The sequence below is a fragment of the Triticum urartu genome, chromosome 6 (genome assembly GCF_003073215.2).
Source record: "Triticum urartu cultivar G1812 chromosome 6, Tu2.1, whole genome shotgun sequence".
Taxonomy (NCBI): Eukaryota; Viridiplantae; Streptophyta; class Magnoliopsida; order Poales; family Poaceae; genus Triticum; species Triticum urartu.
Genome location: NC_053027.1, coordinates 11,501,507 through 11,525,627, shown reverse-complemented (window position 1 = coordinate 11,525,627; position 24,121 = coordinate 11,501,507). Strand labels below are relative to the sequence as shown.

Here is a 24,121-nt window from a genome sequence, read left to right as displayed (position 1 = left end):
TCCAGGCCAGGCTAGTATTTCACTCTTCAGGCACCAACCAAACAATTTTCAGGCAGGTCTCAGGGAAGGTCCAGGCTAGCAATTTTTTTTGCCAGGTATTGAACCAAACTAGCCCTATGTGCGCGGAAGGGTGGTGGTTCGTCCGTGTGTCCTCTCCCCCTGAAGATAGATATCGCCGGCGGCCTCGCCGTCCAGAGCTGCCGGCATGGGGTCGCCCCTCCGCGTCTCGTCGGAGGCGACGCACTCCGCCGCTCCTTCGCATCTCCTCCGATGGCGCTGAGTCCAGCTTCCCTGCAACCAACCCTCGGCAGCGGCAGCACCGCCAAAGACGGCGCCGCCGGCCGAGCGGATCCCTCCTACCCTGTGCTGCGAGTCGGGGTACCTGCTTCTGCTTGCTCACTGCTGTAGCTTCCATGTTTCCATTGGCTCTGCATTTCAGTTATCCGTCGTTAGTTTAGTTTCTTGGTAAGGTGATAGATGCTACTGCTAGAAACCTGAAATCGATTTGCCCCCTCCCTTTGAGCTCCACCTTCTAGACCTGGAGTAAATCAGAGGCACATTGCTTGCTAGACCTGGCTGCAGAGTTTCGTTGGCGCTACGGAAACTACATGGTCAAGGAGAAGTTGATATTTTTGTAGCACCTGCATGCCTAACCATCCATGTACGTACTACTAATGGTGCATATCAAGATTCGTTAACAGGCTCTGAGTACAGGGGGGTTGCTTTTTTGTTGTGGGTAGTTTGCATTTCGCATAAAGTTTCTAGCAATGCGTGAAGCATTATTTGATTGATTTATTTATTTATGTAGGAGAACTAAGCATATCATGTCAACCTCACACTACATTAAAGAGCAGGAAGCCTTGTAGTACACTAGCACAGCTCTTATATGAATCTGTGTCGCACATTTCTCTAGAGCTGCAAACAGATGTGTCAACCACATTCCGCTACGTAGTAGTAGGGGCACAATTTGCCCCATTAGCATCCTACCTTACTGTAACACTAGTACAGAACCGGGCAATAGCACCGGTTCGTAAGGCCTTTTAGTGTCAGTTCGGTAAGCGGCACTAAATTGTGGACACTAAAGCCCCCCCCCCCCCCTTAGTACCGGTTTAGCACGAACCGATGCTAAAGGGAAACCACGTGGCACGAGTCAGCTTCGTGGGCGCGTAGGACATTAGTACCGGTTGGAACACCAACCGGTACTAAATGTTTGGGTGTGTTTTGGTTTTATTTTTTATTTTAACTTTAATGTTGTGTTTTCAATTTAATTTAGCGATTGTTTTACATTATAATGAGTTGTTAAATTATTTGGTGAATGTACCGCAGATTAGTTTGACCGGATGCGTGGATCCTAGATAAGTCATCAAGTATATGTCATATCCATATTATATATACTTTATCACCTAATTAAGTGATCGAGGTAATATGGATATGGCATATACTTGATCACTTAGCTAGAATCCATCCAGTTGAAACTAATATGCAGTTTCTTTCATAAATGATATAATAACTCATCATCATCATCATCATATTAATATAAAAACTCTTACATCATATATATCATCACCAACGGTTTTCATAGCAAAGATATCATCGAGTTCAACATGGTAATGATATTATAAGCGTTCATAACACCACAAAAGCAAATCACTCTGTGATCGCTCACAATTTTGCTCCAGTCTTTTACTATTAAGCATTCCTCGCTATTAGAAATCCTGAATGCACTAAAGTGCATTGTAGGATATCTTGGCCGTAAGCTAATAATATTCATGGTACCTTCAGTCTCGATCCAATCAGACACAACATTCATCGGAAGTCCCTATTGAAGAACATCGTATAGTAACATACTTAGCAATGAAGTTTAGTTTAAAAAAATAATGTATGCAAAAGATGCACTGAGAAGAAATAGTAGAAATCTTACCATCTTTCCTAAATATATGTGACCGTAGTTCAGTACGAACACTATTGGTCGCACGTTTTGAGTACTAACATTTCTAAGTGCAGGAAAGAAATTTATCTTGACAGCATCAAGATCATCAAGCCATGAAACATAATGACTTGTCTCCTCGCAGTTTAGTTCAGCCCCGGGACAGTGGACCGTCCTGTCTACCAAGCGCCGGACATGTTTGCTTGATTGGAAGTAAGCTGTCAATATAAATTGAGATCTATTAATTATTCAACTGGTTCAAATAATCTCATACCGAAGACATAAATATGGTTGAGAAACTCACATAATGATAGAACTGGAGGCGTCTGCACATCGACCCAGATGTCTCTATTACCTTCAATATCATCTTCCGGACGAATATCAAAGGTAATAATCATATCAGGCTCAAATGCATAAGCCTTGCATAGTGCTTGCCAAGTTTTGCATTCAAAATAGGTGTATGTGTCTGCATTGTATAATTTGACGTTGAAGGTATAACCATGCTCGGTCTTCAAGTAAACTCTTTTTACCTCCATAGTTTCGTTAGGACTGAAACCTATCTTATCCAAGACAAAAATTCTTGCATGGCAGGGGATACGCTAGTAGAATAGTGAAAAATTAAAATTAAAAGTTGAAGCAAATTAAGCATAAGTCATGCTTAATTACGAAAAAAGACTTGTCATTGTGACTTACTGTATCCACTTCGAAGTTCTCATCCAGGTTGATGCTGAAGCGTCTATCATTAACTAGAAAATTTCTGCCGCACAGGCCGCGCTGGTCTTCGCAGTATTCACACATAATAAAATCGTGTTCGTCGTCAGACGATATTACTATGTTCATAGGTGAAACATTAAACACTTATTAGTTCTATTAATTCAACTAATTCTGTTAATTTAACTAGTTCAACTAATTAATTGAACTAATTCAACTAAGCACTTACGAAAAATATACCTAATTAATTGAACTAATTCAACTAACTAGTTCAACTAATTAATTCAACTAATTCAACTAAACTAGTTCTATTAATTTTTTACTAAAAATAAGGTAGCTAGTTCTATATAATAAAATGTTAATTAGATAATGAAATCTCATATAACTAAATTAAATATATATCTAACATATAATTTATATCTAATTCATCTAACATTTAACATTAATATCTAACATATGTCCATATATAGGTGAAACATTAAACACTTACTAGTTCTATTAATTCAACTAAATAAACTAGTTCTATTAATTCAACTAAGCATTTACTAAAAATGAACTAGTTCTATTAATTTCTTACTAAAATAAAGTAGGTAGTTCTATATAGTAATATTTTGATTAGATCATCAAATCTCATATACCTAAATTTTCTTACTAAAAATATACTTGTTCTATTAATTTTCATACTAAAAATAAACTAGTTATATTAATTCAACTAGTTCAAATCTCATATATATATACCTAATTAATATCTAGCTAATTCATCTAAAATTAACATTAATATTTAACATCTTTTCCTTGTAATTCATCTAACATTAACATTCTAACATTATTATCTACATAATTTATGTAACATTAATCTAAACAACAGAAAATAGAAAATAAGTAAAAACAATGTGTGTGCGTGTGTGTGTGTGTGTGTCTGTCTGTCTCTGTGTGTGTGTGTGTGTACGAGCGGGGGGCGGCGGCGTACGGGCGGCGGCGGGCGATGCGACGGGGACGGGCGGCGGGCGAGGCGGCGGCGACGGGCGGCGGGGGCGATGGCGGTGACGGCGACGACGGGCGGCGGGGGCGGCGAGCGATGGGCGACGGGTGCGGCGAAGTTGGATCGAGAAGAAGTGGTGGTCGATGAAACTGAATTTCTCGTAAGTGCCATATATATAGGAGGGGTCTTTAGTACCGGTTGGAGCCACCAACCGGTACTAAAGGGGTCGTTTCCCGCCCCTTGGCCTGGCGAAAATTGCCCTTTAATACTGGTTTGTGCCACGAACCGGTACTAAAGGCCCAATCATTACTATCAGTTGCAGTCACCAACCGGTACTAATGGTTGTGCGCTGCCACCGGCGGTGCACAATGTTTAGTCCCACCTCGCCGAGCGAAGGGCAGCCGCACTGGTTTATAAACCCAGCCGCGCCTGCTCCTTCGAACTTCTCTATATAGCAGGCTTCTGGGCCTAACTAGGGCGCGCTGCCCTGTGAGTCTGCGGGCCCTTCTGGGCCTGCATTTGCACACCCTAGGTTTGACAGGCCCACTGGGCAACGCCCCAACAAATTTTATATATAGTTTTTTCTTTTCTGCATTATTTATTTTATTTATTTATTTTTGAGTAATTTTTTATATAGTTTTTATTTTCAGCATTATTTATTTTCTTTTATTTATTATTGAGTAATTTTTTATATAGTTTTTTTCTTTTTTGCTTTATTTATTTCCTTCTATTTATTTCTTAGTAGTTTTTTTGTGACCCTCTCTACTCTTTTGCACATGCTATACGGGTGAAATGATAATACCATTGCAAATTTCAACATTTTCAGAATTCATTTTGTAGTGACTTTCAATTTCACGGTCATTTAGCTCTCTAAACAATTAGGTAAATGACTGAAAAACAACAAATGATGTCAGAACATGTTGGAAATTGATAACGTCGCTTTGAATGCTGCATACGGAACAGAAGAAGTCCGGAGTTCAAATAAGTTATTAAAAAATAAAAAAGAGGTGCAATGCTGGTTAATTTGCTTCACACTACTAGAAAAAGGCCTATAGATGGGATTGATACTAATGACGCACCAGACAAGCGGTGCGCCATTAGTATATACTAATGGCGCACCACCTACTGATACGCCATTAGAGTTGAAACTACTAATGGCGCACCTGGCCCAGGGTGTGCCATTAGTATCAAATTTTTTTTAACTAGTGTGCTTGTCCAAACATACTAATGGCGCATCCAGATACAGTGCGCCATTACTAGTGGTAACTAGTAATGGCGCACCAGCCGGAAAGTGCGCCACTAATGTTGTTTTTTTATTATATTTTTTATTCCCTTTTTTGCAAAACTACTAATGGCGCACTGTTCCACCGTGCGCCATTACTAGTTTAAACTAGTAATGGCGCACTGTGGGACAGTGCGCCATTAGAATTATTTTTTTTTTGCAAAACTACTAATGGCGCATCACCAGGAGGTGCACCATTAGTAACCTGGATTACTAATGGCGCATTTAGAGTTGGTGCGCCATTAGTAAGTGGGCAGCAACAAGATATTTTGGACAGCCTCTCCTACCCACACTCACTTTCTCCCCACTTCATTCTCTCCACCTCCTCCTTGTCTCGGGTGCCTCCTCTTTTTCACCTCATTTCCACCATAGATTCATTCAATTTAAGTGGTTAAATTACCTTATTTTGATAGGTAAGTAAGGGGGAAGCTATATTTATGTTGTTCTCCCTACAACAATGTGCACATGCACTTTTTATGGCCTAGCTAGATCTATGTATGTTCGTGGTGTTGCATATGTTTGTGGTGTTGCATATGTGTTTGTGTTTGGAGGTGTACCGGTATTTGAAATTCGATAGTTGCCAATATTTTGCCGGAATGTTGATTCATTTCCGTTTCGGCGAGAATTTTGGCATTAAGCATTCTTTTTGGTCCTATTTTTAGGGAAAGTCATGCCAAATTTTTTCTTGGTTCTAAAATATCGTTTTGCTCTACCTCGCAGGCGACCATGGTCCGCATGATGACCGAAGGCATCGTGAATAGGTTTTTGAGGTCCGCGAAGGCCGAGATGCTTCAAAAGAACGAGACGGAGATAAGATGTCCGTGTCGAAGATGCAAGCTGAAGAGCCTTATTGCGGACCCGGAATCCGGGCAGGTGCGGGACCACTTGCTCTTGCGTGGTTTCATGGATGGCTATCAGTGGCAAGGTGATGAAGATGACTACGAAGTCGTCCATGGGGGCCGGGCAAGAAATGAGGAAGGGCAGCAATACAACCACCGCGGCTCGGGCGGGCGAGAAGACGAAGAATCCCGAGGAGATGATCACGACGGTGATGTTGTACACAGTCATCATGTAGAAGATGCAGGACATGATGATGAGGAAGATGCCGGAGCAGTCGACGGGCATGATCATGAAGATGATGATGCCGGCGGAGCAGACGACGCTGGACCATCGATGGGCTGGGTGCAGGACCCTCATATTCAAGAGCTGCTTCTCAAGCAGACGGATAACGCAAGAGCTGCCGCCCGAGAGAAAGCCAAGATGGATCAACTTGAGTTAGACGCGGTTACTCCATTGTATGAAGGATGCAGGCCCGAGGATACCGCCTGAAAGTAACGCTCATGGCTCTGGAGATGAAGGTAAAACACAAAATGACCGACGCATGCTTCGACGAGAACATGTCATTCTGGCACGAACGTCTTCCCAAGGGGAACAAGTGCCCGACCAGTTTGGAGGAGGCGAAGAAAATCGTGTGTCCTTTGGATTTACCGCACGTGAAATACCATGTGTGCATGAACAATTGCATCATTTATCGGGACGAGCACGCGGAGTCTACCATATGTCTGGTGTGCGGCGTCACTCGATACAAGAAGAGGAAGAAAGCTCCTCGAAAAGTGGTGTGGTACTTTCCGATCACTCCTCGTCTGCAGCGGTATTTTGCGGACCCTAAGGTAGCAAAGCTCCTGCGTTGGCACGCGGATAGGGAGGAGAAGAAGCGAGAATATGACGCAAATGATCCGGAGATAGATAAAAAAGACAAGATGCTGAGTCACCCTAAGGATGCGAGCCAGTGGCAAGCGTTGAACTTCGGAGACCCAGAATTTGGGAACGATCCAAGGAACATCGTGCTGGGCGCGAGCACCGATGGAGTCAATCCGTTTGGCAGCCATAGAAGCACACGTAGCACCTGGCCTGTGTTTGTGTGGATGTACAACCTTCCCCCCTGGTTGTGCATGAAGAGGAAGTACATTCACATGAGTATGCTAATTGAAGGACCGAAACAACCAGGGAACGACATCAATCTGTATCTGGGGCTGCTGAAAGAGGAGCTTGACACGCTGTGGAAAACGCCAGCCAATACGTGGGACGCCGCAGAGAAAGAATATTTCCCTATGAGAGCCGCGCTGCTCAAGACGGTGCACGACTATCTCGGTTACGGATATGTCGCGGGGCAGGTGGTCCACGGATTTTCTGGATGCGTCAGGTGCATGGATGACACAACGTATCACCAGCTAGATAAAGATCCTGGGTCTTCGAAAACCGTGTTCATGGGACATCGAAGGTGGCTTCGCGACGATGACCCGTGGAGAAAACGCAAGGATCTGTTCGATGGTGAAACCGAACCCCGAGGACGCCCGCGTACGAGGAGCGGCGAGGAAATAGACGAGTTGTTGAAAAATTGGAAAGACTGCCCACTGCCGGGAAAGAAGCAAAAGGCGCCAGAGCCGGGAAAGAAGCGAAAGGCGCCAGAGCCGCTGCTGAAGGTATGGAAAACGAGATCTGTTTTCTAGGACTTGCCGTACTGGAAGATCCACCGTGTGCCTCACAGCCTTGATGTCATGCATATCACGAAGAACGTGTGCGAGAGTCTCCTTGGTACCCTGCTCAACATGCCAGAGAGGACCAAAGATGGGCCGAAAGCAAGGGCAGACTTGAAATCAATGGGCATCAGGCAAGAGCTTCACGCTATATATGATGATGATGATGAGGCGAAGCAGGACACGGAAAGTCGTCGCAAAGGCAAAAAGGCCAAGAAGATCGGAAATGACTACCCTCCCGCGTGCTTCACTCTAAGTCAGGAGGAGATCGAGCAGTTTTTCACCTGCCTCATAGGAGTAAAACTTCCTTACGGTTACGCGAGGAAGATAAGCAGATACCTAGACCCAGCGAAGCTGAAGTTCGGCGGGATGAAGTCTCATGACTGTCACGTGCTGATGACGCAGATACTTCCAGTTGCAATCCGTGGGATCATGGACGCGCACGTCCGTGAAACCCTATTTGGCCTATGCAACTTTTTCGACGTCATCTCTCGGAAGTCTGTTGGCGTGAGGCAACTCAGAAGGCTACAGGAAGAGATTGTGGTGATACTATGCGAGCTTGAGATGTACTTCCCGCCCGCATTCTTCGATGTTATGGTGCATCTGCTGGTCCATATCGTGGACGATATCATCCAACTCGGGCCGACGTTCCTGCACAGCATGATGCCGTTCGAAAGGATGAATGGTGTCATCAAAGGATACGTTCGCAACATGTCACGTCCAGAGGGAAGCATAGCAAGGGGCTTTCTGACCGAAGAGTGCATCTCCTACTGCACGAATTATCTAGGCATCGAGAACCCCGTTGGTCTGCCCGTCAACAGGCACCTCGGCAGGCTCGCTGGATGGGGTCACCGTGAGGGTCGTCGCGAAATGCATGTCGACTTCGAGGGTCGACTCGCCGACTTTGAAAGAGCAAACCTAGTCGCGCTACAACACATAGACGTGGTCGATCCTTGGGTGGTAGAGCACAAAACCTTTATTAAGAAGACGTACAATGACCGAGGCCAACAGAGGACGGACGGAGATATACTCAAAGAGCACAACTCATGTTTCACGCGTTGGTTCAAGCAGAAGCTTCTGTCATACCCTTTACATGAGGATTCTTCCGCGGAAGAACAACTCATATTCGCCTTGTCACAGGGCGCCGAGCATAACCTGATGACCTATGAGGCGTACGATATCAACGGCTACACATTCTACACCGAGAACAAGGACATGAAGAGCGATGGTTATCAGAACTCCGGGGTAACGATGGAATCCTACACCGGTAACGACAAGGACAGATACTACGGAAGGATCGAGGAGATCTGGGAGCTGAGCTACGCTGGAGAGAAGGTCCCGATGTTCCGTGTCAGATGGGCCAAGAGCGTCCTAAAAGAAGACCGGTATTTCACCACCATGGTTATACCCGAAGCCAAATCCAAGACCGCGGGCGCAAACGTCACCGCGAAAAATGAGCCATGTGTATTGGCTTCCCAAGTGGACCAATGCTTCTTCATTACCGACCCGTCAAAGCCCAGTCGTGTTGTCGTGAGGAGAGGCAAAAGAAAGATCATCGGAATGGATGGAGTAGCCAATGAGCAAGACTTCGACAAGTACGGCGACCTGAGGATCGAACATGACGACGATGATGAAGTAGCAGCATACACCACAAGAAGAAGCAGGACCACCCTACCTAAAGGACGTCCGTTCCACAGAAGAACTCCATTTGCGAAAAAGAAGGGCAAGAAGATTGTGAACAGATAGCTAGCTAAGATCGATTGTATTTAAATCGTAGCTTTCATTTCTCGATTGTATTTCATGGGCAATTTTTGAACTATCATGAATATTTTTAAATTTCATGGACACTCGGTCTCGATCCCCCTCCATCTCGATCGCTATCCCACCTCCCCAGATCCGGTCCTCCTCGCCGCCGAGCACCCCCCGGTCCACCGGCCGCCGCCGCCGACCCCCCGCACCCTCGATTCCCCTACTCAACCGCCGCCGCCGACCCCCCGCACCCCTCCCCTACTCAACCGCCGCCGCCGACCCCCCGCACCCTCCCCCGCTCCACCGGCATTACTGTTTGATGATATTCCGGCATTACTGTTTGATGATATTTTTTAAAAAATTATTATGTCTTATAAAAAAAATATTACTGATATGATTTAAACAAGTTTGGACATATTTAAACACAAATAAGTATCAAACAACATTTTAAATGCATAAAAAAATTTGTGGAGCCTAGGAATCGAACCCAGGACCTCCTGGTGTGAGAATTGGCTGCTGACCAGTTGAGCTAGTAGAGGGGACTTGATGTGGATCAGCTCAGGTGGTAGATAACCTATTGGCTCGAGCAAAATACTAATGGCGCACCAGGGTGAGGTGCGCCATTAGCATGGATGTACTTATGGCGCACCGAGGGATGGTGCGCCATTAGTATTGTGCCGCCCCCGCCCATCCATACTTCCTCCCGGCCCAAACCTATCGATCCCCTCTTTCTCCCTCGATCCCCTTCCCCTCTCCTCTCCCGACGCCGCTGCCCCGCCGCCTCGACGCCGCCCCGACGCCGCTGCCCCGCCGCCTCGACGCCGCCCTGACGCCGCGACGCCGCCCCGACGCCGCGACGCCGCCCCTTGCCCCGACGCCTCGACGCCGCCCCTTGCCCCTGCGCCCCTGCGCCTCGACGCCCGACGTCTCCAACCACCGCCTCGACGCAAGCAGAGGGGCTTCTCCTCCCCCTCGACGCCAGGCAAGCAGAGCAGCTCCTCCTCCCCTTCGACGCCAAGCAAGCAGAGCGGCTCCTCCTCTCCCTCGACGCCAAGCCAGGTGAGCTGCCCCCTCCCCCCTCGGCTGCTTGCTTCTATCCATCCTAACCCTAGCTTGGTTGCATTGCTGCCCCGTCCCTCGTTTGTGATGATTCTATGCTACAAGATCCAATCCATTCTGACCATGCCTAGCCCCTTCTCCATTGCAGCTTATTTACTTTCTGGTAATGTACTCATTTTGCATCTGAATTTACTTTCTGGAAATATGGATTAACTTTCCTGAAATTTGAGCTTTTCTTAACTAATCAAGAACTCCCCTCTGTATGTGAAACACCTATGCATGACTAATTCTGCACAGCAACATGTCACTTCTGTTAAATTTTGATTTCTGAATGTTTCTGATGTGCAAGCATATCTAGATTAGTAGGACTCTAGTCATGCTGGTCGTTGGTGATATCCGCATTCCTACTGTTTGGTGGTGTTGACTGTTTTCTGTAGTTCTCTGAATTGCACATGTTTATTTCGATCCATTAGACCTTTTCAGGACTAACTTAGGTTGGGATTTATATTATTGTCATAACCTTCCTGGAAGGTTCGAGTGAGCCTGCATGCCCATTGATGGGCACCCCTTGTCAGTTGGACCATCTTTAGGTTTCCTGTGTTTCTGAATGTGAAAGCATATCTTGACCCCTGGAACTTTGCATGGCTAGTAGATCGACGGTGGTATCCACATACGTATTGACTAGATATGTGTTGACTGTTACTGTAGGATTCTGATATGCAAGTTTTTTTGGATCCATAGAACCCCTGCACAGCTATTTTTTCATGTTTCTGATGCGAACCTTAATTTGCATTGATGCCTTCCCGTTGTCATTTGGATATGGCTTGTTTAGGTTTCTCACATGCAAGTTTATTTGGATCCATTGCACCTTTGCGTTAAAAATTATGAAACTGATGCAATTTGTTTGGTGGGCTTTCGTGGAAATGTGCATCAACTTTCCTGAAAGTTAAGCTTGTCTTGACTCTTGACTAGGTGTAATTATGAACTGGACGCGCTTTATGACTAGATGGTGATGCTAGGTGTGTTGATGTATACTTGCTGTCAATTGGATCATGCTTCTTTAGGTTTCATTGGTCAGGCTGTCAATTTTCTTGTGGAATGTGGGTGTCAACGCGTACTTTGATGTCAATTGGATCATTCTTCTTTAGGTTTCATTGGTTGGCCTGTTATTTTGTTTGCTGCCGTCTTTGTCTAGTAAAACTGCCTGATTAGGTTTCTGTTCAACCTCAGAATGCTTTCAGTTCTGTTTTGTCAGGCTGATATTGACTATACTGTTTAGTTTATACACTAGTTACCCAGAAAGTTGGTCTTCCTCCTAGCAAGAATATACAGTATTAGATAATACATGATGGACAGTACTACTTGTCTATTTACAATGAGACAGGGGGCCCGTGGTATCATTATGGGGATGTGCTGCTGTATTATGCCTATAAAAACACTTGTTTGGTCAATTAAACAGGGCATTGAAAATTGATAGGGCATTTTTGTTTTCTGTTGAACCTAAGCAATTTCATACGCTTGACAAAGTTGATGCTTTATTCCTGATGTATAATTTGTTTGTCACATGCTACTGTTGATCCCAAGTTTGATGCATAACAATTGTTGTATGAGTTCTCCAAATGAACAGGAGTACTCCTCTATTTTGATATGAAATCCCCATGATAGGTCCACATGCTACTGTTGTCAACATGATAAATAGTTTCAGTTAGTTACCTCTAAAACTATTCCTAATTAACTAAAGAAGAGAATAGAGGAGGAGTAGTTTATTTCATAGAGTAAACATTAGCACTATTTGACAGTAAAAGGTTTTAGCTAATTTGAATTAACTGAAAGCAGCAGTACATCATTTTTATTGACAGTAAAATGTTCAAAGAAACAGAAATATCAGTACAATAGCTAGATTACACTATCAGTACACTACCAGTAAAATGTTCATTTAGTTTCAGTAAACAAATATTGCCAAGCATGACATGGCCTTTGTGAGCTCCTTTGTATAAAATGAAATGCAAGGTTGCTGATACTGTAACCCAGATCACACAGATCAAATTTTTTTCAATTTATGCAACTGTAAGAGTACCAACCAGATTACACAAATCATTTTTTCTTCAGAAGTGTGTCACAATTTCCCTGTCCTAATTGTTGTTTTGATTCAGAAGTGATGATTTGCTACAACCAGTGCATGCATGCCTTTTTTCTTCTTCATTTTTAGTAAAGTGCTCTGTTCTGGGTCATGGACTTTGTGCCATGGACCAGTGCATGCATGCTGCTGCTGCTGCTGTACTACTTGTCAAGTGATGCTGCTGCTGCTATCTGCGAGTTGCTGCTGCTAGTTGTGATTTTGTCAAGTGATGCTGCTGCTACTTGTGATCTTCTAAAATGACCCCTTTCTCCTGAAACGTTGATTAATTTCCGTTTCGGTTGAGAAATGGGGCACTCCAAGGTCAAGAAAATTAGCAAAGGTCATGCCCAATTTTCTTGACCTAGAAGGTGCCCGATTCTCAACCGAAATAAAAATTAATTTGCTTTAGTGGTTGGATTAGTTTAGTATTTTTTTCACACACTCAGACACCCTTGCTTGCCATGTGTGTGAGAGAGATAGTGAGAGGAGACAAGAAGAAGGGGGTTAGGAAGATGTTGCCTGCTCATCAAAGCTAACCATCTCCCCCTTTTCACCCCTTTTCCTTTGTCTTTTGTGGGTTGCAAGGAAGCTACTATCTTAGCTAGCTTAGATATCACCTAGGCAATATCACAAACATCTCTCAATTGTTCCTTGACAATAACCAACTTTTTGGCGACATTCCTCGAGAATTAGGTTATTTGGTCAACTTAGAGATCTTGTTCCTTGACAATAACCAACTTTTTGACCAAACTTTGTTCCTATTTATAGAGAAACATGGCCAACAACGATGAGGCCGGGGGTTCGGGCGGCAAGAAATTCTGGGAGCTGTCCCAGGAGATGGAGGAACAACCTCACTTGTATGAGGACGCCGCCTTCCCCACCGATCCTGAGACCACTGATGGTACCGCCGAGGATGACCCCACTGATGCCACCACTGATGGTGCTGCCGAGGATGCCACCACTGATGATGGCGGCGCACGCACAGATGGCAGCCAACCGAAGAGGCAACGGAAGGACCGGCGCCCGACCGTGCTCCGCACCCTCAAGGAGGAAGTTACTGAAGTGGACTCCAACGGGAATCCAACGGCGCCCGAACGAATAGTCAAGGGGTACTCGCTTCAGCTCGGGTGCATTCTCCGGAGCACCGTCTCGATCAACACCGAGAACCTCAGGCATCCTGACCGAGGGAATTTGCGCAACCTCCTCTTCACGAAGCTGCACGAACGATACAAGTTCCCCGCTGAATTTGAAAACACAAGCCTCAAAGGGAATAAAGTGAACAATGCTGCCCTCACGAAGATGAGCACGGCCCTGTCTACTTGGAAAAGCAATGTGAAGAGAATGATCGAGAAAGGTGAGAGTTATGAGAAGATCAAGGAGAAAAATCCTTCGATCACCGAAGATGACTACAACGACTTCAAGATCAATTGCTCGAGCACCGCAAGCTCCGAATCAAGTAGGTGGGGGAAAGAAATGCGGGAGCTGAACTTAGGGGAACACACACTCGGTCCCGGCGGTTACAGAGTGGCGGAGCCTATATGGGACAAGGAGGAGGCGGACCGTGCCGAGCAAGGCCTACCGCCCCTCTTCGATAAATACGGTGACAAGCAGACCAGGAACTTTGTCAGGGCCCGGTACAAGAAGGACCCGAAAACAAAGGAGCTTACCACGGATCCGAAGACCAGGGCGCTTGAGCTTGTTCTGGTAAGGAATACACCCCCGCGTAATTAGCTCCATATGGTTGCATTCTAATTAATGAAGCCAAATTTCTAAATGGTTCACATTCCTTCCGCAGGCGACTGAAAGCAGTAGCGCGGGGTCGACTAAGAGCAACCCTTGGGACACCACTCTAAATAGGGCATTGAATGTAATGAAGAACAAGGATAAGCTCAGTAAGCCGACGTCAGCTGGTCGTGTGGCTAGCAAAGGCTTGTCGACAAAATGGTCGTCATACTATAACACTGGTGGGCGAAAGGAGAAAAAGACCAGCTCGTAAAGCCAGGCGCGCGAGGTTCAAGAACTCAGGGCACAGGTGGCGCGGATTCCGGAGATTGTCCAAGAGCAAGTGCAACAACAACTCAGAGCGACGATCACCGCCATTGTGCCTACCTTGATCCAGGGGATTAGTGCGTGGATTGCGGGCGGCCAACAGGGGCCGCCCACGATTCCTAGCTTCACGGCCAGCAACTCGCAGAACGCAATGGCGGGGCCATTGGTGTCTCCGGCGGAGGCGGCATTGGTGTCTCCGGCGGAGGCAGCACGGGAGCTTAATGCACCCGGGTGTACGCCGGCCGGCACCTCTGCAGCAAGCGGCCCCTCCATCAACTGCACGCCCGCCGTTGGCGGTGCCTCGACATTAGCCGAGCTCGACGCCATCATCACGGTAACTAATTAAGCCTCTCTCGGCCGAGGACTTCATCTCCTTTCCTTTGACTGGGCATCCCTGACGCCCTACATGTTTTCGCAGGGCGCCGCCGACGTTCCGTGCACTCTCCTGCACTTCGTGAACAACGAGTTGGTCGATGTCGCCAAGGGCAAAATCGTTCAACCGGGCAACCCCTTGTTCCACGGTACCCAGATGCCACCCAACTTGTTTAGGGTTCAACTGGTTCGGGTGCTGCCAGGCTGCGACGAGTTGTTACCTCCGATTCGACCCGTCGGGGCCGACGATGATGACGTGATGACCCTCAGCGCTTGCCTAAGCTTGCCCCTGCTTTGGTCGAAGAGCCAGATTCGTTTGGGGGCGGGGGACACCACCCCAAAGACAACACCGCCAGTCGTGCCGCCGCCAAGTCGGCCCCATGGCAAGACCACCGCAACGGTGCCGGACATCCCTATGCCACTGGATCCAAACATGCATATGGCACAGGATCAAAACGACGACGACGATACATTTGCCAACGTCGATCAGTACTTTGCCGATCATGGGTACGGTGGCGACTTCATGGGGCCTCCTTCTCAAGAACCCAACCCAACAAAAGACGTGCGCGATCTAGCTGGTACCGTGGAGAAGCCAAGTTGCAACAGGCGTCGTCTGCAGTTCAGCTCTCAGGAGACGCCTCCAGCTGCCGACTTCACCGAGCCTCAGATAGGCGAGGTGCGAAATATGATCAGCCCCAACACACTCAAGAAGGCGGTCTGTGAGCAGAACTCGGTCCCATTACAGGAGAAGAAGAAGGCATGCAAAAGAAAGACTAACAAGGGTGCGGGCCAGCCGGCATCGACTACGATCCGTGCTCAGGACGGGCCACCTTCACCTAAGGATATCTCGAGGAGGGTGCATGTGGCGGGTAGGCCGATGCTACCGAGAAATATGCTCGATGCTGCAACCGGTGCTATGCGGAGTCTGCATGACAGTGTTCTTTCTTTGGAGAAGCGGCGTCTCGGAGAGAAGGATGTGGCATACCCGGTTTTTGTGGCCAAGGTGCCAGAGGGCAAGGGCTTTGTGGATAACTCCATCGGGGATACGATCGTCCTGCGGTTTGATGACATCCACGCTATGTTGAACCTTCATCCGCTGCACTACACCTTCGTTCGGCTATTTTCGCTGAGTATGGAGATGCGGATCATTCGCGACAAGACCCCGGACATCGTGATAGTCGACCCCTTCTACATGCGTGCCAAGATCTTGGGCAGCGCTGGGGACCGGCAAGTCGCGAGTTCTTACCTCGAAGGCGTCATTCTGGCAAACCAAGATAAGGATAACTTCCTCGTGCCTTACTTTCCCGAGTAAGTCCTCCCCTCAACCGCCCCGTAACATATGAATTCTTAGATTTCGATCGTTTTTCTTTTAACATTCCGTGTTTTCTGCAGTGACACACATTGCACGCTCATCCTCCTAAGCCCCAAATATTCCATGGCCACGTATTTCGACCCGGACCGTCAGTCGAACGTAGACTACACAAATGTCAAGAAGGTTCTTGATGATGTTCTCCCCGGCTACGTCAAATCTGGAGGCACCTTCACCAGGCCTATTCGTAAGTACGGCAAGCACGTGTTCTCCCACAATACAACGTTCTGCTGCGTCAAGCAGCCGCCTGGCGGTCAGAAGGGTGCCTACTACGCCATCCATCACATGCGGGCGATCGTACGGGACCATCATCACCTTCTGCTACCGAGTAGACTCAAAGATTGGGCCGCGAGCGTGTCGGCAATCCAGGACGCGGACATCAGACAAGAATTCTTTCGCATCCAGTCGGAGTTTGCGGAAATCATCCATCAAGATGTCCTTCGTACCTCGGGGCAGTTCTACCTCAGAAATCAACCGTCCAACAGTGACATCGACACAATCCTACAAATGCAGGCTGACAACGCCCGTTCTTTCATGACTCCCACGATAGACGGCGGCTTCATCCACGCTCCGGTCCCTTGAGTCGAGTCGAAAGCAGTGATGCTGTGTCTAGTTCTGAAACATCGATTGGCTCATGTTGTAATTAAACTTTAAAACTTGTAGTATGTCTCTTTGGTTTCGAGAGTCGTTCAACTTAAGATGTAATCGATGCTATTAATGTCTTGCTTTTCTCTTCCGATCGTTCTGTTGCATACTTATATATTGCTTATGTATTGTCTGTGAATTGGTACTAACGTTTCGTTTGGCTACTGCATAGCGATGCCGTGGTATGTCGTGTACAAGGGTAAGGTTCCCGGAGTCTACGACGACTGGGAGGAGTGTCGGAGACAGGTTCACCGATTCAGCGGTAACAGTTACAAAGGGTACGCCACTAGGGCCGAGGCCGAATCTAGATACACCCGCTATCTAGTGGGAGAGGGGAGGGAGCGTTGGAGGAACCGGATGAAGACGAGTTTCATCGTGATGATGCTCATCGTGATGACCGCAGCTCTCTTCTATGTGATGGTAGTTTAGATGATCGATATCGACTTGTAATGTGAAGACAAACTCGCGGTCTCGAGACTTGTAATATAATGTTCTATCTTTTTTCGGTCTTTTCAATTCGGAGACTAATATGATGAATTGTATTCGGAGACTAAAATGATGAATTGTATTCAGAGACTAATCTTCTATTGTATTCGATGAATCTGTTGTTGATGTGTGCTGTTTATATTTTGTCCAATTATACATTTTGTAACCTGTGCAAAAAACAGAAAATAAAAAAATAAAAAAAAACTAATATTCATACTAATGGCGCATCACACCATAGTGCGCCATTAGTATGCCAAAGGATACTAATGGCGCATCATTAGACAGTGCGCCATTAGTATGCCGAACTTACTAATGGCGCATCTCGTTGTCGTGCGCCATTAGTATGCCAAAGCACCTGGGTATACATGGCCCCCTGGGAGGCATACTAATGGCGCACTGTTGTATATACTAATGGCGCATCTGAGGTGCGCCATTAGTAAAATATACTAATGGGGCACCACTAATGGGCCATTAATGGCCAAATTAGGCGCGCCATTAGTAGGCCTTTTCCTAGTAGTGTCAAGCCTTTTGGAATAGTGTAGACTGCACTGCACATAGCTCAGTGCAATCTATACTATTCCGAAAGGCTTGAATCTAATCAACGTGCAGGTGAGCATTGCGCCTCTTTGTCATTGTCTCTGCACTCACGGCTTATAAACCGCTTATACTGCCTCTCTCTTGGCGAGGTGGGACTAAAAATCAGCTTACTAAGAAACTCTAGTACCGGTTCATGCCATGAACCGGTACTAAAGGTCTTCGTGGGGGCCCCAGCCTGACCACAGCCGCACTAGCCTCATTAGTACCGGTTCGTGGCATGAACCGGTACTAAAGGTTGCCCACGAACCGGTACTAATGATGCCCGCCCGCCTAGCCGTTGGAACCGGCACTAATGGTCACATTAGTGCCGGCTCAAATTCAAACCGGCACTAATGTGCTTCACGTTTGACCCTTTTGCTACTAGTGTAATGGAAATTCAAGTTGAAATCCAAATTTGGTTGCCCTACTTCGGAGTTTCTTCAATCCGAATGGCTTGAGACTTGAGAGACACAAAAGTTTTTCAATTAGCTGGAAGATTGGACAGTGAGCAGACATCATTGCAATCTTGTATCTTTATCTTTAAATCCTGCGCGCAGCTAGCCAGCTGCAAGCAAAGAACTGTTTTTCATATTTAGCTAAAGCAAAAGGTAATCCTGGCATGGATTGGGAATATGGAAAAGGGAAAGGTAAGGAATAGAACCGCTTGCTTCTAGTCTGTGCAAGGCATTTGTGTGTAAGCACAAGAAATAAGCACCTCACAAGTTTATCCCGCCGTACCATGTAGCACGGCTGTTTTTTCTTGTTTTTGCTCTCCAATCCAGCCAGTTTATAGTGGCACCTGAACGATCTACTTGGCTTCTATCGACCTACAGATTCTCTACATAGTGCCATTTCTTCACTTAACCAAGGTATATATGTAACTAGCTCATCTTACACCTGTACTAAATCTGCTTGTCGAGCTGTAGATTTATCTAAGCTAGCTTTGTTTATCGCTTCTACTTGTATCTCAATGTAGTCAGGAAGTCCGGAACTGATCAACTACTGGTCAACATATTAGTATATATGGAGATTGCTGAAGAGCTGAGTGGTCGATCTTGAGCCCGAAAATGACTTCATCTAGAGGCTAGAGACCCGCAGACCCGATCAATTCATCATGCGTACAAAGGTACTTTTGCACTTACAAATCACCTTTCATTCCATTCTGCGTGTTATATATATTTTCTATCCATTCAAGCGCAGTTTGCAATATAGATAATTACGGTAGATTTTGGGGTAAAGTTTTGTCTATGCCTGCCAGCACGGTCGTTAGTTAATTTGGATCATGCATGTGTTTATTTTGCAGCTCAGTTAATGGAGCTTAAAAAACAGTTAGTCATTCATCAGAATATTGCCAATAGCCCAATACATGGGTCACCTTATAGCTTGTTTTTTTGTTAGTACTGAATTCCAAGTTTGAAGTTTGGACCGATTCTCACCTCACCTCCCTGTACACATATGCAGGTTATCAAGGCGGACACCATTGATGTGGCCGTCGACAGGATTCTCGTTGAACTTGGGAAAGACACTACAAGCAGCAGAGAGAATGCCATCTACTTTGATGGCTGGGATGGTCTTGGGGCATCTGCCGTCCTGCAAGCCGTAGCCAAACGTCTTGGAGTATCAAATGAGCCGTCGACAAGGCCTGCAGGGCTGGAGTTTGAGAAAATCATCCACATTGACTGCTCAAAGTGGGAAAGCAGAAGAGCAATGCAGAGGAAAATAGCAGAGCAGCTGAACCTTCCCAATTGGGTGATGGAGATGTTTGACAAGCAAGATGAGCTAGATGATATTAATGGGTTAGATGAGGGCTCCCGAACTGAGATAGCACAAGTTGTCAGAGAGATCTATCAAACCACACAGAATCGGAGATTCTTGGTGATTCTGCATAATGGAGGCAATGAGGAGATTGATATATTCAATTTTGGCCTTTCTCTATATGGATATGCCAATAGCAAGATGCTGTGGACTTTCCGAGGGAGGTTTCGGCTTGACCCCAAGATGACAGACAATGTGAAGAGCACAACAACACATGTTCTTGTTTCAGCTTCAAGATATTTGCGAGATCCACAAGAGCTTTGGTCTTATCTAGTTCACCATGAGGCTGCACAACTTTCCTGCTATAAGCATAGCCATATCTTCATTGATTCAGCGATTGCTGCTGAGTGTGTCTTGTATATGCTGAAACAGTGCTGCATCGGCTCTCACATCGTTGACTACGACTGGGCTATACACACCAGTAATTATTGGGTATGCAATGGGATCATCCCATTGACAGACATTGACAAGGCATGGAAATTTGGTGATGTTGTACGGCATGAGGTACGGTTGTTGAACAATGACAATCGACTTAGTAATGATGAATCAACAGTAATGCTATCCTCTCACCTGACAAAGTCAGCTGAGCGCATGCCATACTGTATTTCAACAGCAACTTGTGGATTTGTACAGAGCCGCTTCAGTGTTATTCTCGAAAACATGTTCCAACACTCGCACGGGCTCCGCGTGCTCAAGCTCTCATGGTGCACCTTCAATTTCTCATCGCCTCCATTCCTCTATTACCATAGCTTGAGGTTCCTGTGGCTTGAGCACTGCCAAGACGATCTAACAAGAATTACCACAAATCATCACTACACAGATGCAGACAAAGAGCAGGATGAGTTGGACAACAACAACACCGCTAGATCGTGCTCATGCTTTCAAAACTTGTGGGTGCTTGACCTGCGGTACACAGATTGTGATCAGATCTTGTCAGCAAGGGTGATGGATCTCATGACCCAGCTCAGGGAGCTAAATGTGATGGGTGCTGAAAATTGGGACATGAGCCATTTGCGAGGACGGCTGTCTAACATTCGCAAGCTCCGGGTAACAAAGTCCACCTGCTTCTTCAACAACAACATGTTGTCAGAGATGGAAAGCATGGAGCTTCTTGATTTTTCGGGAAATCACATCACACAAGGCATGGCATGCTTATCTGGGCCAGCAAGCAACGGTAGCCTTAAGAGTGTCATTATTGATGGATGTGAGGGGTTGAAAAATATCTCTTTTAGGGGATGCAAAGAATTGGCAAACGTGTTGTTGAAAGGATTATTGAGGGGTCTCGAGGAGATGGAACTCTCAGGCACAAGAGTAAAAATCCTCAACCTTGGAGGAGTGCAATACGCCCCCAAGCGGATCGTCCTGCTAGGCTCTGAGAAGCTCCGTGCAATATTGTGGCCAAAGAATATGATAGATGGTTGGCGAGAAAACTGGCCGAGAGTGGTGCACATTGACACAACCTCACCATCAACATCAGCTTATGGTGGGGAGGCACCACTTGCACATCCACAAGCTGATCCATCCCTCCACCAGCGGAAAGAAGAAATGTTTAAGGGTGGATGGCAGATTTCTGTTACGGACACTCGGCTCCTTAGGTCCCTTTGCCCCTTAAGCATAAGTGTTTTAGATAAGTCATCCTTACATATTGATATATGTGCTGCAGCAAACATCCAAGGAACAAGCTGCTACGAACTAGTGCAAGTACAACCGCATACAAGTACCATAATGGACTCCAAGTACAAAGATGTACTGAAGAATGGCCCAGTTGCAGATTTGATGGTGTCAGACTGCCCCAAGATTTACATTCGTGAACTTGAATATACAGTTATGATAAAGGTGCTCATGGAGGACAACAAACTTTTGGAGGATGCTTCAGGTGCTAGTACTAACGCATTATTATTTCCTTACTGTATACATTGTCGGGCTACATCTATGCACATGTATGATAACGCCTCCATCACCAGTATCTCCGTGCCTGAACAAGGATGGCGTAAGCTAGGATGGTGTCGGGTGGAAAGGTGCCCCAAGTTGGACACAGTCTTTACTGTTCCCCGGTACAGCAGATACACCTTTGGTTATCTGGAGACATTCTGGGCATCCCAACTCCTCTCTGCACGCTACATCTGGGACATGCGAGTTGAAGCATACTTTTTCAACCTGAAGTTCTTACACCTGGACTACTGCCCCATGCTCGTACATGTACTCCCCTTATGCCCGGGCGATTGGACAGGGTTGAGTGGATTCCCCTTATGCCCGGGCGATTGGACAGGGTTGAGTGGTTTGGAAACCCTTGAGATAGTCTACTGTGGTGATCTCACGGAGGTATTCCCTTTGAGCCCTGAGCTTCAAGAGCAGGATAAAATTAAAGAACTTCCCAAGCTGAGGCGAATACACCTGCATGAGCTCCCCGTGCTGCAGCGCATCTGTGGACGCAGGATGTTTGCGCCTAAACTCGAGACTATCAAGATCAGGGGCTGCTGGAGCCTTAGGCGCCTGCCTGCCGTTGCCCGTGACACCAAGCCGCCCAAGGTGGACTGCGAGAAGGAATGGTGGGACAACCTGGAGTGGGATGGGTTGGAGGAGAACCACCATCCTTCCCTCTACGAGCCAACCCACTCACTGTACTACAAGAAGGCCCAGTTGCCCAGAGGCACCGTACTCAGGTGGGCTTTCCATCTAGTTTCATTTGTACGTATGTTCCTTAGTACATACATACACTGTGCTAGTAAGCTCTTGTGCTGAACCTCATTATTACTCTCTTTTCTCTACACAAAAATTCAACCTAGTACTGAAGTATACGTATTACGTAGTATGTGTGATTGGATCATTCATACCATTGCTGGTTTGTATGCTGCAGGTAATCGATCTTGAGCTTCTTTCAAGGAAATATGAAAGATCGATCATCAAGCATGCAATGCCCCTACCTCCTACATAACAGAAGCTTTCCTGCCGTGTGTCTCTGTGCGTTGCTTGCCCTGCTTCCCGCTTGATTGGTTTGTGGTGTTCTTCTCTCTACATCTGTGTTGCCTTGCTGTGCTGGTGCGGCTTCCAGTTTGATTTGGTGTGGTTTGATCATCTTTGCTCAGAGCTATCGAGCAAATGAGAAATAAATCAGAGTGGGCATTCAGCTTATGCAGCACACACGAGCTCATGAGCGCTCATGTCGCTGCTTGCTCATTCTGCATGGTGTGGTTGCTTATTACAGTATGAACTGTCGGGTATGTGGTGATTGTAATTTGTAAGCATTAACGATGATGGTGGTGATATGCGTGTGTGTGCGTGGTGTTGTTTGTTGTGGTACAACTATGAACATTGTCACTTGTTATGTGTTGATTGCAAGTAAGCTGGGATGGTGTTTGTTCCCAGGCAATTTTATATATGCTCATTGTTCCATCGTGTACTCGGACCTGATGTGCTGGCTATTTGCCTATTAGGCTGGCTCGCATAGTCGCATGTGCTTCCTGGCCTGTATTTCCTTTGCCAAGATAGATGTATATTATATACATGGTCTGGCATATATATGTAGTAAAGCTTGTTCACCATCCTTCGGAGATAGTGTGCTGCGGAAAAGAGTTCATCCTGCCACTTGTTAATATTTGTGTTGGGGCACCGACCCGTATACAGACTGCCCTTTGCTTAGAATTAACTGCATACAATTTCATATCTTTGTGTTTTTTTGGTACGGCTTTGTGCAACTCGCATCTGTATGCTGCATTCGATAGTTTCCTCGATTCGACTGGCTCGGAAGATTCAAAACATTGCTCAATTGGCATCATGATCCTGCTGCTTTGCGATGTTTTGTCTCCATCTTTAATTCCTGTAGCTATCCCAGCTACAAGCATAAGGCCGATTTCTTCTTTTGAAACTTGAACAATCGATTGAGTGATCTATATTCTTTGCTCTCGAATCCACCCATCTTCTAGTGACTTCTGAATGATCTATTTGGTTTCTGCTGAGCTAAAGACTATCTACATCTATGCCGACTGTCTTGCCTCACACCTGCGCTCGATCTGCCTGTCTGCTCTTCTGCTAGCTTTATGCATCTCCCCTTCTTGTATTTCAGTGCATACAGGAAGTCGGGAACAAAGGCGGATGCCCGAGAGTTAATCTGAAGATTGTTGAAGAACTGACGGTAGATCTTAAGCCTGAAATGGAATTAATCCACAACCTTCTCTGAATACAACCCTTGCCCCGAGATTGTCCCACGCAGCTGAAGGCGATCTGCATAATATACGAGCTTTGCTCGCCACGTTTTCCTTGAATGAACAGGTACCTGACAGGAGAATCAGCAGGATCGAGGGCAAGCCGCTAACCACGAGCCTAGCGTATGGTGCACTATGGGCAAATCATCTGATTGACCCGACTGCAGCAGCAATCTGGAAGAACTATGCTCCGAACAAATGCAGGCTGTTCCTATGGCTGGCCCACAAAGACAGACTCTAC

The 24,121-nt window shown here is 46.3% G+C and overlaps 1 protein-coding gene across 1 annotated transcript; it reads left to right on the top strand.

Moving 5' to 3' along the window:
- The first annotated feature begins 18,848 nt into the window (after positions 1–18,848).
- On the top strand, positions 18,849–23,055 carry LOC125517590. Its single transcript, XM_048682797.1, has 3 exons — positions 18,849–18,989; positions 19,325–22,341; positions 22,536–23,055. Exons 1-3 carry the CDS (start codon positions 18,978–18,980, stop codon positions 22,537–22,539), a joined length of 3,033 nt encoding a protein of 1,010 aa, XP_048538754.1. The 5' UTR covers positions 18,849–18,977; the 3' UTR covers positions 22,540–23,055.
- The last annotated feature ends 1,066 nt before the right edge of the window (positions 23,056–24,121 follow it).